Source organism: Lipotes vexillifer, unplaced genomic scaffold (genome assembly GCF_000442215.2).
Source record: "Lipotes vexillifer unplaced genomic scaffold, Lipotes_vexillifer_v1.1 scaffold238, whole genome shotgun sequence".
NCBI lineage: Eukaryota > Metazoa > Chordata > Mammalia > Artiodactyla > Lipotidae > Lipotes > Lipotes vexillifer.
The window spans coordinates 1,904,629-1,917,940 of NW_006785665.1; the positions used below are offsets into that span (position 1 = coordinate 1,904,629).

Here is a 13,312-nt window from a genome sequence, read left to right on the forward strand (position 1 = left end):
TCTTTCCCTCTCCGGAGCTAACTACCACCCTGAAGTTGGTGTTTGTCATTTCGATTCTTTTAATTACCTATGTATGAATCCATAAACAATCTCTGGCCTCGTTTTGCATATTTTCAACCTTATAGAAGTGGTATCATGCTGTTCATATAATTTTAAACTTGTTTTTTAAATAAATCTAAAAATGTTTTATGGAAGAATAATATAGTTGCAGAAAGGTGCACATATCATAAGTGTACAGCTTGATGGACTTTCACAGACTGAACGCCCTGCCATCCCCAACCAGCACCCAAATGGGAGGGTGGGGCCTCACATGCCTTCTTCTTTGTGGAAAGGAAAAAGCACCATATCCTGAGTGGCCCGTGCTATCCCAGCAAATTCCTTGTTCATGCCGTCTCTGTCCTACACCAAGTCTCCACAGATGAGTGTGCCTTGTTGACCCTGTCCCTACGATGGTGCCACATTGTCTTAATTAAGTCTGGGCATCAGGTAGGGTGAACCTCCCCTCCCCCCTTCCAGCTTATACTTGACCATCATCTTGGTTATTCTTGGCATTGCTCTTTAAAATTTTAGAAAGTGCTATAGGGATCAACTGTGAGTTTTTAAAGAAATTAATTTATTTTAAGTTTAAGTTTATATAAGTATTTAATTAAAAATGTATATCAAAGTAATGTATGTACCTGGTTAAAAAAAAATTCAGGTAGTTGAGCAAGGCTTTATAACAAGCACCCAGCTAATTCTGATGTACTCTAAGGTGTGTGAACCACTGGTTCAGCTAAAAGAACATAACGTTTGGCATCAACAAACCTGGATTCAAATACCTGCTCCATCATACTTCAGTGGTGTGATCTTAAGTGAGTTGCTTAACCTCCCTGAGTCTTCACTTCCTTATTTGCAAAATGGAGACAATGTGTTATAGCAGTATTCTCAATCATTTTGGTCTCTGGACCCCTTTATTTATTTTTTGTTTAATTTAAAAAAAATTTTTTTTTTTTTTTGGCCACACCGTGTGGAATGCGGGGGTCTTAGTTCCCCAATCAGGAATTGAACCCGAGCCCCCTGCAGTGGAAGCTCGGAGTCCTAACCACTAGACCGCTAGGGAATTCCCCTCTGAACCCCTTTATATACTTAAAAATTATTGAGGGCCCCAGAAGCTTTTGTTTTTGTGGGTTAGGCCTATTGATATTCACTGTATCTGAAATTAAAACTGAGAAGTAAAAAAAAATTTATTAACTCATTTAAAAATAACAATAAATCCATTACACATTAACATAAATAGCATATTCTTTTGAAAAATAACTTTATTTTCCAAAACAAAACTTTAGAGGAAAGAATGGCCTTGTTTGACTTTTTTGCAGATCCCTTGAATATCTGGCTTACTACAAGACAGCTGGATTCTCAGATCTGCTTCTGCATTCAGTCCGTTGCAATGTCACATGTTACATAGCCTTTGGAAAACTCCACTGAATACTTATGAGAGAATGAGAGTGAAAAAAGCAAATAACATCTTAGGATTATAAAAATGGTTTTTAAACCTTGCAGGGGTCCTAGGACCACACTTTGAGAACTGGTGTATTAGAGGGATATTGTAAACATTAGAATAAATGGGTCAGGCACATAGTAGGTGCTCAATAAATGGCGGCTATTATCACTTTTGGGAGTTCAGGGAAAGAAATTCAGGCCTTAGAGTGTATGGGGAAGAGCAAAGCAGAACCCAGAACTAGGTGGGTTTGGGTGCTAGGCAAGTTACCTGAACAGGAAATCTGAAACGTTGACAAAGACTGAAACTGTGGTGCGTGAACCCTGGCCTGCAAGCCCTGTTATCTGAACAGGTATCCAGTAGGGTGAAGGAACCACAGCTCAGAGCAGGAGGGTCCTTGGTCAGCCCTGGTCCCCATGACCCACTTTGAATAAACAGGAAAAGTGACTGGATACGAAACTCCATGGTGGGGAGGGGCTGAGGCTGCTCAGGTACCTCCTGCGTGGGTGTTGGCGGGTCCAGAGGGAGGCCAGGTGGGTACTGCTGTGGGCAGCCTACCATATGGTGGGGTGCAGACCATGAGATGATCCTGGATAACATAGTTGGGGGCCTGGTGCTGAGGGGGACTGTTTAGCTGAAGCAGCCAGTCTGAGGAGATAGGCTGTGGGGAGGGAGGGGAAGGAGGAGATTACATGGAGGAAGCAACGGAAGGAGACCTAGGGAGGTGCTTAGCCAGAGGTGTGCCCACTAAGGGGCTCCATTGTGGTGTGCCTGGATGGACAGAATGCCACGTGCGGGACCTGGGGGTGAGGGAGAGGGTTCGGTGGAGTTAGTCTTAGACCAAGGTGGCTGGAAAAGGGAGAGCTAGAGGCAGATCGGGGTCGAAGTAGAGAGCCAGCTCCCAACAAGCCAATAATTATCTATTGAGCACCTACTAGTGTCAGGGGCCAGGGGTGCAAGGGTGAATCTGACATTGTCTCTGCCCCTTAAGAGCTAAGGCAAACAAATATCTCACTACACAATGGGAAAGGTGTGTGTAAAGTATTGATACTATAGAGCACAGAGGAGATTAGATACCAAATATTTAGAGCCACCAGGGGAGATGTGACGTTTCCAGTTATCTGAGGGGTTCAGTTATCCCATCATCAGCATCAGGCAGCTCCCACCCTGCAGGATGAGGGTGAAGTTGCCCATTGTGGGGCTAGAAATTGACCTGAGGACCTCCAAGGTTTTAGATCTCTCTCCCTTTCCTGGGGAAGGGGAGGCTATTAGGTGAGAAGAAGGAAAGGGCCTAGCCCTTAAGGATTTGTTTCAGTCCTTAACCCAAAACCTTTCCCTCCTCCCAGTTTGGCAACAATCCCTTCTCTTCCCTGGCCGGGAACTCCGACAGCTCATCCTCCCAGCCTCTGCGGACTGAGAATCGAGAGCCCCTCCCTAACCCCTGGAGCCCCTCGCCCCCCACCTCCCAGGCCCCCGGGTCCGGTGGGGAGGGCACCGGAGGATCGGGGACCAGCCAGGTGCACCCGACAGTCTCGAACCCCTTTGGGATCAATGCGGCTAGCCTGGGGTCAGGTATGTCCTAGGGTGGAAGGAGCTTAGTGGGGTCACCAGGGCAGTCCCTCTGCCCCAGGACTGAATGGGGTTCACACTGCTCCAGAATATTGAAGACAGAGGTGAGACTGTATTGAAGCCAGGGTGCTCTGTAGCCTGGAGTAGTGGCTCGACCCCTCAGGGTAAGGGTTGGTTCTGGCCCTGTCCTGATGTCCCTAGGAGTGACCTAAGTAAAAGCTTATGAGTAAACCAGGCCCCACTTCCTAAGCTCTTTCAACACTGCTGGTACTATCCAGAGTAAATGGGTCAGACTGGGAATGGGGTGTGGGAGAGGAATCAGGGGGCAGGTAGATGTGGGCTGGGGGAGAGGGATGTGCAGAGCTGCCTTGTACAGAGGTGCAGTTTTTGCACTGCACAACTCTGGGAGATGCCCCATTTGTCTGGACTATGACTATACATATGGCTCTAGGGATGTGTGGTAGATGCTCTGATTTCTCTGTACCCTGGGGAGCATCTTGATTGGGAAAGTCCCTTCCCCTCTATGTGCTTATTTCATAAATAAGGTACTTGAACCTGATCCATGGTTTTAAAATTGTACTTCTGAGTCTTGAGGGCTCTGGCCCATCTCCAGGATGAGGGAAGACCAAAAGCGAAAGGCTCCAGGCCTCCTGCCCCAGCTCCAACCAGACCACTGACATACTTGGTTTCCAAGTGAGATTTGGTTTGAGGAAACGGTCTCTGCTGCTAAGACAAGTTTGAAAACCATTGAACTGGATGATCTTTAGTCAAATCCTTTCCAACCCTGACATCTGACCTGTGGCAGGAACAGTCCAGAGGGACATGAATCAGATCCAGTTTGCAACTGGCTTGTCCTTAGCAGAGTAGTTGGGGAAGGGGCCAGGACAAAGCCGGGCGAGATGACCTCGGAGTCGAGAGAGACTTGGACCCACGCCCCAGTACTTGGGTGCCCATTTGACCGTTGCCTCTCCGAGTTTTGTAAACACTCAGTGCCTGAAGTAATGTAGATGGAAGTGAGGCATCTGGTTTCCATCTGGACCCCTTTTCTCTTGTTTTTTCCTTCTTGTCCTAGGGATGTTCAACAGCCCGGAAATGCAGGCCCTCCTCCAGCAGATCTCTGAGAACCCCCAGCTGATGCAGAATGTGATCTCAGCCCCCTACATGCGCAGCATGATGCAAACGCTTGCCCAGAACCCCGACTTTGCTGCTCAGGTATGGAACTGGCACGAGGGGATTGTGTTGGGGGCTGTTGCTTGTGATGATCAAAATGCTCTGGAGCCAGACCGCCTGGGTTTCTGTATTGAGCTCTGCCACTTCGTAGCTGCGTGAGCCAAGCAAGTTATTTAACCCCATTTTCCTCCTCTGTAAAATGGTAATAACAATAGTTCCTGCCTCAGAGAGTTGTGAGGGTTGAGTTAATACCATAAAGTGTTTAGAACATGGCATGGCACGTAGTAAGCCCTACGTACTCGGAAATGTTAGCTGTCATCATCCTCATCAGACCGGCTCCTGACTCTCGTCCTCGTCCAGAGTATAGTTCCATTTCCTCTCACTGTCCCACTTAGGCCTTCAGGATACTTTGAGAGCCTTGGAAAAGCTGGCCAGATTTCCTGCAGTGGAGGGGGTGCCAAGGGAGATGAGGCCGTGGGGGCATTCTGGGGGTGGGTAGGCCCAGGCCTCCCCTACTGCCTTCACCCTGGCAGATGATGGTGAACGTGCCGCTCTTCGCGGGGAACCCCCAGCTGCAGGAGCAGCTCCGCCTGCAGCTCCCAGTCTTCCTGCAGCAGGTGAGTGAGGAGGAGCCTAGACGGGTGGAGGTTGAGGGCCGGGGTAGACCCCGAGGCCCAGTGGGTGGAACTTAAAGGAGGGGCCGCGCTTGGCTCTGGACTGAGGGTCTAGGCTGCCTCCTGTCTCCTGGTACCTCCTGTTGCCTTTCTCTGCTGTTTCCCACCAGATGCAGAACCCGGAGTCACTCTCCATTCTTACCAATCCCCGAGCCATGCAGGCGCTGCTGCAGATCCAGCAGGGACTGCAGACCTTGCAGACCGAGGCTCCTGGACTGGTACCCAGGTGAGGGTCGGTGGCAGGTGGGCAGCAAGGTTCTGGCTACTCCTCCCCCTCAACCCCTTTCTCTGCCACTCTCTGAGCAGCCCTTGTGTCTCTGAGGGTCTGTTTTCCTGTTCCTTCCAACTGCTTTTCCTTGTGGATCTCACATTGCCATCCCTTTCTCAGAGGCCATCTCCCACCTCTTGGTCTCTCCTGCCTGCAGCCTTGGCTCTTTTGGGATGTCCCGGACCCCAGCCTCCTCTACAGGCAGCAACACTGGGTCTGCACCTGAGGCCCCCGCCTCCTTGCCAGCCCCGCCAGCCACATCCTCTCCAACAGGGGCCTCCAGTGCTCAGCAGCAGCTCATGCAGCAGATGATCCAGCTTTTGGCTGGAAGTGGAAACTCACAGGTACATGGGGCAGTGGGGCTGGCCCTGGGACCCTGCAGTGTTAAGGGTGGCAGTAGAATGGAGACAGCAGAGCAGGCTTTGGAGTCAGCCAGACCTGGCTTTGGTTCCTGGTCTGCTACTTTCTAGCCTTGGGCAAGTTACCGATCTTCGTAAGTTTAGTTTCCACAGCTGTGAAATGGAGATGAGACTAGTGATGGCGCTTACTGGGTCAGCTGGGTATTGGTCTGTGTGCCTTATATATAAAAGCTCATTTACTTTATTCTCCACAACAGCCTTGCCAGGAAGCTATTATTATTATTATTTCTGTGTTACAAAAGGGGAAAACTAAAGCCCAGAGAGGTTAAGTGGCTTGCTCAGAGTCACGTATCTAGTAAGTAATGGAGCTAAAATTCAAACTGAGGCATGCTGGCTCCAGAATTTACACTTTAACTACTGATACACCATTTCTGCTTATATCAGAGGACCCTTTTGATAATTAAAGTAGCCTCCCTCTCTGAGACAAGAGAGGAGGATTCTGGGAGGTGAGGTGACCAGAGCCCTGGGCCACATAGTCAAGGCCTGCGGTTTGAGGGAGGAGCAGGGATGAGCCCCTTAACCCTTCTATGGCCTCTGTGACTCATCTGGGAAAAGCCTTTCAACAGGAATATAAGTGTGCCCAGCTCTGTGCAAGGCACTGAGGGGGCTGGATGAAGGGATCCCCAAGGCCCAGTCCAGCTTAAATTGTGTGGACCGTGATGAAAAACAGCACGGGGCATTGGAAACGGCTCTTGTACTGCGTGTTGGGGGCCTCTGTGATTGCTGTGCTCCTTTCAGCTCTGAGTTTTCTGTTCATGATCTAGGCTAGTGCCTCCTAAACGTGCCTTGGGGAAAACATTTCCAGGGGATGTTTATAGGAGTGCCAAAAACGAAAAGCCTTCTCTTTCGTAAATAACCGTGTTTGTTGATTGGTTAAACACAATTAGCAGGTTCTTGCTTTCCTGGGGCCCTTTTCTGACCTTTACTATGGCCGTGTGTGTGTTGACTGCCAGGAAGGAGGGGGTTTGGAGGTGGTATTTATCAACCACAGAACATTTGGCTTTTGGATTGCCTGTTAACATCTCCAGAGTGTTGATGGAAAGCAGTTGGGAATATCGGCTGATCTAGGCCTATCCATTACTTCGAAATCTTAAGAAAGATGCCCCCCATCTTATGATGACACAGTTGTTTAGTGACTTGGGACGCCGGCTCCTTGGCCTCTGTTTGCAGCTCACCGACCCCTGCCCCATTGGTTGACTCTGAGGATGTCTTCTTCTCACCATTATAAACGCTCAGAATCAGATAGGCCCCCTGGCGTTGGTCCTGTGCCTGCTTCAAAAGGCCTGTCCCCTCCAGGTGCAGACACCAGAAGTGAGATTTCAGCAGCAGCTGGAGCAGCTCAACTCCATGGGCTTCATCAATCGTGAGGCCAACCTGCAGGCCCTGATCGCCACAGGAGGGGACATCAACGCAGCTATCGAGAGACTCCTGGGCTCTCAGCTGTCCTAATCCCTCGGCCCGTGCCTCCTGCCTGTCCTGTCCCTCGATGCCAGCATTTGGTTCTGACCCTCTGCAGCTTGTCATCCCTTCTGTCTTCTCCCTTGTCCTCTCCAGACGGCAGGGTGACTTTAGAGGCGTGGGCCCCAGCCCCGTACCTCTGAGAATTCCAGTTTTACTTCTGCACCTCTTGTAGAGCCTTCTCTCCTGGTCCTGCTCTAGCAGAGCTATTTAAACAGTTCTCACAGTTTTGTTGATTGGCCCCTCCTCCTTGGCCCTCCCCCACTTCACCTTTGCAACCTTCAGACTTCTCAGTGGCAGTACAGAGCTGAAGGAGGAACCGACTCTGCTTTACTGGAACAGGGTCTTCCGTCTGTACCACTAGGGTTTTGCTTGTCTTATGTTTACTTTTGGTAACTCTTCCTTCTTTCTCTCCCTCATCCCCTCCCACCTCTAGCCTAACCAATGCTAGATTTCCATGCTCTGAAGGAGGGGCAGGTGAAACAGGCTGTGATTTTCCTCCTCACCCCCTGTTCTGTTCACTTCACCCAGCACTTTTTCATGGGGTCTGTTGGGACTTCCAGAGGAAGGAAGATGCCTGTTCTCCCCGTCTGAAGGGAGAGGTGAGACACAGCCCTTTGGAGCACGAATTAACAGGCCCTGGACCAGCCCAATGAGGGGAGGAGGGAATGAGATTTTCTGGAGGAAGGCAGTCAGGGAAATAGCCTGAGTAGAGGACTTGGAAGTTGGAACTGACAGTTAGGGAATGGAAGCACTAATAGTTCTTTTAGGCCGGAGAGTCCAGGCTCAGGCCTGGCAAAGGAGACTTAAGAGATATTAACGGAATTTGAGTGGAAGAAAAGGGCTCAATGAAGCTAAACAATAAGGCTCACAAGGGGTTATGTTGGTTCCGTTTCCGCAAACACACATGCTTATATATATACACACACATTTCCATGAACCCAGGACCTGTCTGTGTCTCCAGGTACCAGTAATTTAATCTCCCCTCAAAAGACATGAAGAGGATTGGGGTCTGTCTTAGCAGTGGGTGTGTGTGGGGGTGGGTGGGTGCATGCATGGATGCATGCACGCACACATGTGCATGTGAGTTGAGTGGGAGGGTGGATCCCTTGTTGATTTCTGGTCTAGAGTTTTCTCCCACCAGAGAGAAGTAGGCAAAAGGGCCAGTCTAGGTCAGGAATAAATATAGCCTGGAGAGCTAGATCCCCTGGGCTTCTGGATGCTGGGTAACCCAAGGGTAGTGTGGGTACCTCTTCTGAAGCTGTCAGGGCTGTGACCAGCACCCTTATTACCCCTCCCCTCATAGCTTCGGGGAATAGTAGGGGAGGAGTCTTTCCCTCTAGAACCCCTGGCCTTTGGCGTCTTAGCTCCTGCCCTTTGAGTTTTCACTATTTCCCTCCAGGCCAGAAAGTTCTATTTGAGGAAGGAAAGGAGAGGGCAGCAATGATGCCTTTGATCTGGAATTGGACATTGCTCTATTGGAGCACAGAGGAGGCTCATATCACCTCCTCTATCTGCTACTTAGCCCAGCTGCTTGGAGGACCCATTGCTGGGAATATGGAGGCAAGAGGAACAGAATTTTCTCCAAGTGGGAGAGGGTCTCAAGCAGTCCAGAGAGGATGTCTGTGTGGCTTTCCCTCCCTACCTCCCCCAACTCCCACACTGGCCTTTGTAAATAAATGGTGTGGTCTTTGTTGTGAGGGTGTCTTGGTGTTTGTTTTCTGGGGGAGAGGAGGCTGGCTGAAGACAACTTCTAGGCTTTAGAGGGCTTTTGTAAAGTGGGATCTAGAGGAATTTGAAGTTGGGTTCGGTTACCACAGGTGTTCAGAAACATCGAAGATAAAGGGATAACTGATCGTGGGGATATCTATAATCTGTAGTTTAGGAATGGGAAGGATTGCTTTCTTCTGCTCCCCATCGCCAGACATAAGTTATCAAATCCCACCCCTGCTCCCCCATAGGTCAGGGCTGGGAGAAGTTGAATATGGCTAAGTCCTTACTTCCATCCTCTGATCTTTTGGCAAGACTGCCCTCTCCTTCTCCCCTTACTGGGAAAAAGGTCAAAACAAGAGAAACCCTTGTATCCAGACCTAATGCAAGTGGAGTTTAACAGTTATTAGTCTTGAGCTCTGAGGCTAAGCCTAGCTCTACCACTAAATATGTGAATTTAAGGAAGTCTTTTCATATGTATGCGGTTTTATCTTTTGTGTAGTGAGGTTATGGATTAGAGATCTGTGATATCAGAATAAAGCGAGTGGGAGGTTCCACTTCTGATAGTGGTAGGCTGGATGTTTCAGACCAGCACTCTCAGAAATTTTAAATATGAAAACTTTCAAAAAATCAAAGGGTTAACAAGATTGGCTGGGAATCCAGAGACAAAAGAAGGCCCTAAAGGCTGCCTTTGCCCAGGGGGCTTTTCCAGTTGGGAAAAGGCTGCTGAGAGGCTAAGCTGTGGTTTTGAGGGCCTTGAAGGATTAGGAGCTAGAGGAACAAAAAATTGGAATCTGGGAACAGCTAAAGATAGGGATGCTGGTAAAGATCCACTTGGACTAGGAACCCCTAAGGATGAATCAGAAGTAAACCAGTCCTCATATTCTGCAGGCTAGTGTCCCAACATTCTGGGTGGTCCAGAAATTCTCAAGTCTCAAACTTGGAATAAGATGATCCCAGATTGCTAGCATCTCCAGATGCTTGGTAGAAGCAAGCAGAAATCTCAAGGAACTTAACAACAACCTAGGCCTTAAAAGTATTGTAATTAATAATTTTTCAAATATAACATCAGCCACAATAAGAATTAGTCAATTAGTCGAGCTCTTGAAGAAATAAGGCAATGAAAACGAAAGCAAGCAAATGACAGACCAAAAAAAAGGAAATGAGAGGCAACAAATAGACAATTCCATATATTGGGGTTATACAGAAATGAAAACAACTGCTTAGTATTTCAAGAAGATAAAAGCGAGGCTTGGAAATTTCAGCAGAGACCTGAAACAACACAAACAGACATAGCACAATTGGAAAAGGACCAAATAGAAATTTTAGCTAGAAAAATAAAATAAATGAAACTAAGGTCTCAATAGATGGGTTTAATAGCAGATTAGACATAGCTAAGGAGAGAATTGGTCAATTATAGAAACAGAATGAACCTTGGAAAAATAAGAGGATGGAAAATACAGAAGAGACAGTAAGTTGGGCTACATTATGCTTAATTGGAGTCCAAGGAGAAGAGAGAAAGGGGGAAAAGGGATCTGAAGAAAGAGGGTCAGAATTATCTATAACTGATGAAAACCATCAAGTCACAGATTCAGGAAGCCCAATGAATTAAACTTGCACTCTGCAAAAAGGCAAAAGAAAATATTTTAAAGCACCTAAGGAATAAAGATAGTTTATCCTCAGAGGAGTAACAGACTACTGCTTACATCTCAACAGCAAAACTGGAAGACAGAGGAGGGAATGCTATCTTCCCTATGCTTAAAGAAGGTAGCTGCCCAGTGAAAATATCTTTCAAAAATGAAAGTGAAATAAAGATATTTTCAGACAAAAACAGTTCACCACCAGCAGTCTCACATTAAGGGAAATTCCAAAGGGTAATTAATCTTCAGTCATAATAAGAAGGAAAAAATAAATTAAAGGAAGAACAATGAAAGTGGTAAATATGTATGTAAATCTAAATAAACATTGGCTGTAAAACAAAGATGATAATGTCTCATGTTGTTAAAATGTATAGACAAGGAATTAAAGTGCGTGACATAGGAGTCAGAAAGGCAGTGGTAAATGGAGTTGGAGTATACTAAGGTCTTTGCATTGTGCTGGTAGAAAGTAAAGTGTCAGTTAATGTTAGGCATTGGTAAGGCAAGGATGAATGTTTTGCTAAACCACTAAACAGAAAAACAATGTATAACTACCAAACTAATACGGGGGAAAATAAGATAAAAATTACCTTTCAAAAACAAGACAAGGGGAAAAAAAAACCCCAAACATGTCAAGAAGTACAAGAGATTTTCTAGGATGGTGAGACTATTCTGTATGATCCTGTAATGTTGGATACCCAACAATATGCATTTGCCAAAACCCATAGAAATTTACTACACAAAGAGTAAACATTAATATATGCAAACTAAAAAAAAACATATAGGACTTCCCTGGTGGTCCAGGGCTTAAGACTCCGAGCTTCCACTGCAGGGGGCTTGGGTTCAATCTCTGGTCGGGGATGTTCCACATGCCGCATGGTGAGGCCAAAAAAAAAAAAAAAAAAAGAAGTCAGGGGATCCCAGGATGAAATGAATGTAACCAGAGAATCTAACTATACTACAAATTCATGGAATAACTTCACTGAAGGATGGGTGGTAAGTTGTTACCTAAGTAACTTGGAAATTAGTGGAATCTATAAGACTAAAGGCAAAAGAAACTACATAAGCAGGGTACGCAGCAATGAAGACCCAACATAGCCAAAAAATAAATAAATAAAATTTATTAAAAAAAAAAAAGTCAAAGATTGTCAGCCTGGATCAATAAAATAAAAATCTAACTACAAGGCTCTGAAGATCTTGCAAATGGAGGCTCTGATGTGAGCCTGCAGGACAGCCCAATCCACACCCCACCCTACATCTACTGGGGACCCAGAAGCCAAATCCAGGAGGCCCTGGGCCCACTGGTGGCCCACCTCTGGAAGGAGGTGAGGCGCTGAGCCTGCCCTGAGCCTGAGCAGGGGTCAAGACACCCCAGAGGCACTCACAGGGGCCATGGTGGGTGGGTCACAGGCCAGCTGCTTTGTGCTTTTTGGTCCCAGAGACCTCGCCACCTCCTGGGTCATAGCCCTGTCTGCAGAGTGATGGGGGAGGAGGGTTATGGCCCACCCTCAAAGAGAAGCTGGTGTCCCAGAGAAGCATGGCAAAGGGCTAGTTTTAATCACTCGCTTTTAAGTGAAACATTCTGAATTCCTCAGTGGGTGGAGCTGGGGGTGAGGGCAACAGCCTAACAGTATGCTGACAATAGGACATTTACAGAACATAAGAAAACAGAAAGATTGAAAGTAAAAGTTTGGAAAAAGATAAACTGTACAAACACAAACCAGAAGAAAACTAGGATAGCTATATTAATAATAGACCAGCTAGAATTTCAGGCAGAAATTAACACTAAGAGATAAAGAGTTGGGCTTCCCTGGTGGTGCAGTGGTTAAGAATCTGCCTGCCAATGCAGGGGACACGGGTTCGGGCCCTGGTCCAGGAAGATCCCACATACCGCAGAGCAAGGAAGCCCATGCACCGCAACTACTGAGCCTGCACTCTAGAGCTCGCGTGCCACAACTACTGAGCCTGCGTGCCACAACTACTGAAGCCTGCGCACCTAGAGCCCGTGCTCCGCAACAAGAGAAGCCACCGCAGTGAGAAGCCCGCACACCACAACGAAGAGTAACCCCCACTCACCGCAACTAGAGAAAGCCCGCGTGCAGCAACAAAGACCCAACACAGCCATAAATAAAAATTTAAAATAAATAAAAATTTTAAAAAAGAGATAGAGTTAATTCATAATGATAAAAGGTAAAATTCACCAGAAAATATAATAATCCTAAATATTTATGCATCTAATAACATGGCCTCAATATATAAAAAGAAAAAAATTGAGAGCACTTTGAAGAGAATTAGAAAAACCCTCAATTGCAGATTTGACTATACCTCTCTCTGTAATTGATAGAATAGGCAGGGAAAAAATATCGATGTTAATTCATTCTAAGATACAGTTTTTTTTCACATTTTAACAACTCTGAAAGGAAGTTTTGTTTTGTTTTTTAATCTGTTGGTTTCCTGGTATTGAGTCATAGTTTAATTGGCAGCATGTTAAAACTTTTTGATAATAAGTAAAGTAACAGTGTGTTATAGGTTGGATTGTGTCCCTCAAAAATTCATGTTAAAGTCCTAACCCTCAGTACCTTAGAATGTAACCTTATGTGGAAAGAGGGTCATTGCAGATGAAATTAATTAATTAAGATGAGGTTATACTGGAGTGGGGTGGGCCCCTAACCCAATTAGACTTGTCCCTTTTTAAAAAGGGGACTTTTGGACAGAGACAGGCAAACAGGAAGAACATCGTCTGAAGATGAAGGTAGGGTGATGTTTGTAGAGGCAAAGGAACACCAAAAATTACCAGCAAACCACCAGATGCTAGGGAAGAAGCATGGAACATATTTTTCCTCCAGCCCTCGGAAGGCACCAAGCCTGCCAACACCTTGGTCTCATACTTCTAACCTCCAGAACTGTGAGATGATAAATTCCTATTGTTT

General features: G+C 46.6%; 1 protein-coding gene across 1 annotated transcript in view; it reads left to right on the plus strand.

The window, feature by feature from the left end:
• Positions 1 to 7,026, plus strand: part of UBQLN4 (ubiquilin 4) — a 13,469-nt gene extending 6,443 nt beyond the window's left edge. The window contains exons 6-11 of the mRNA XM_007457914.1: positions 2,824 to 3,049; positions 4,119 to 4,258; positions 4,750 to 4,833; positions 5,001 to 5,116; positions 5,316 to 5,502; positions 6,874 to 7,026. Of these exons, the coding sequence (XP_007457976.1) occupies positions 2,824 to 3,049; positions 4,119 to 4,258; positions 4,750 to 4,833; positions 5,001 to 5,116; positions 5,316 to 5,502; positions 6,874 to 7,026 (906 nt within the window). The remainder of the gene's footprint in view (positions 1 to 2,823; positions 3,050 to 4,118; positions 4,259 to 4,749; positions 4,834 to 5,000; positions 5,117 to 5,315; positions 5,503 to 6,873) is intronic.
• Positions 7,027 to 13,312: the final 6,286 nt, after the last annotated feature.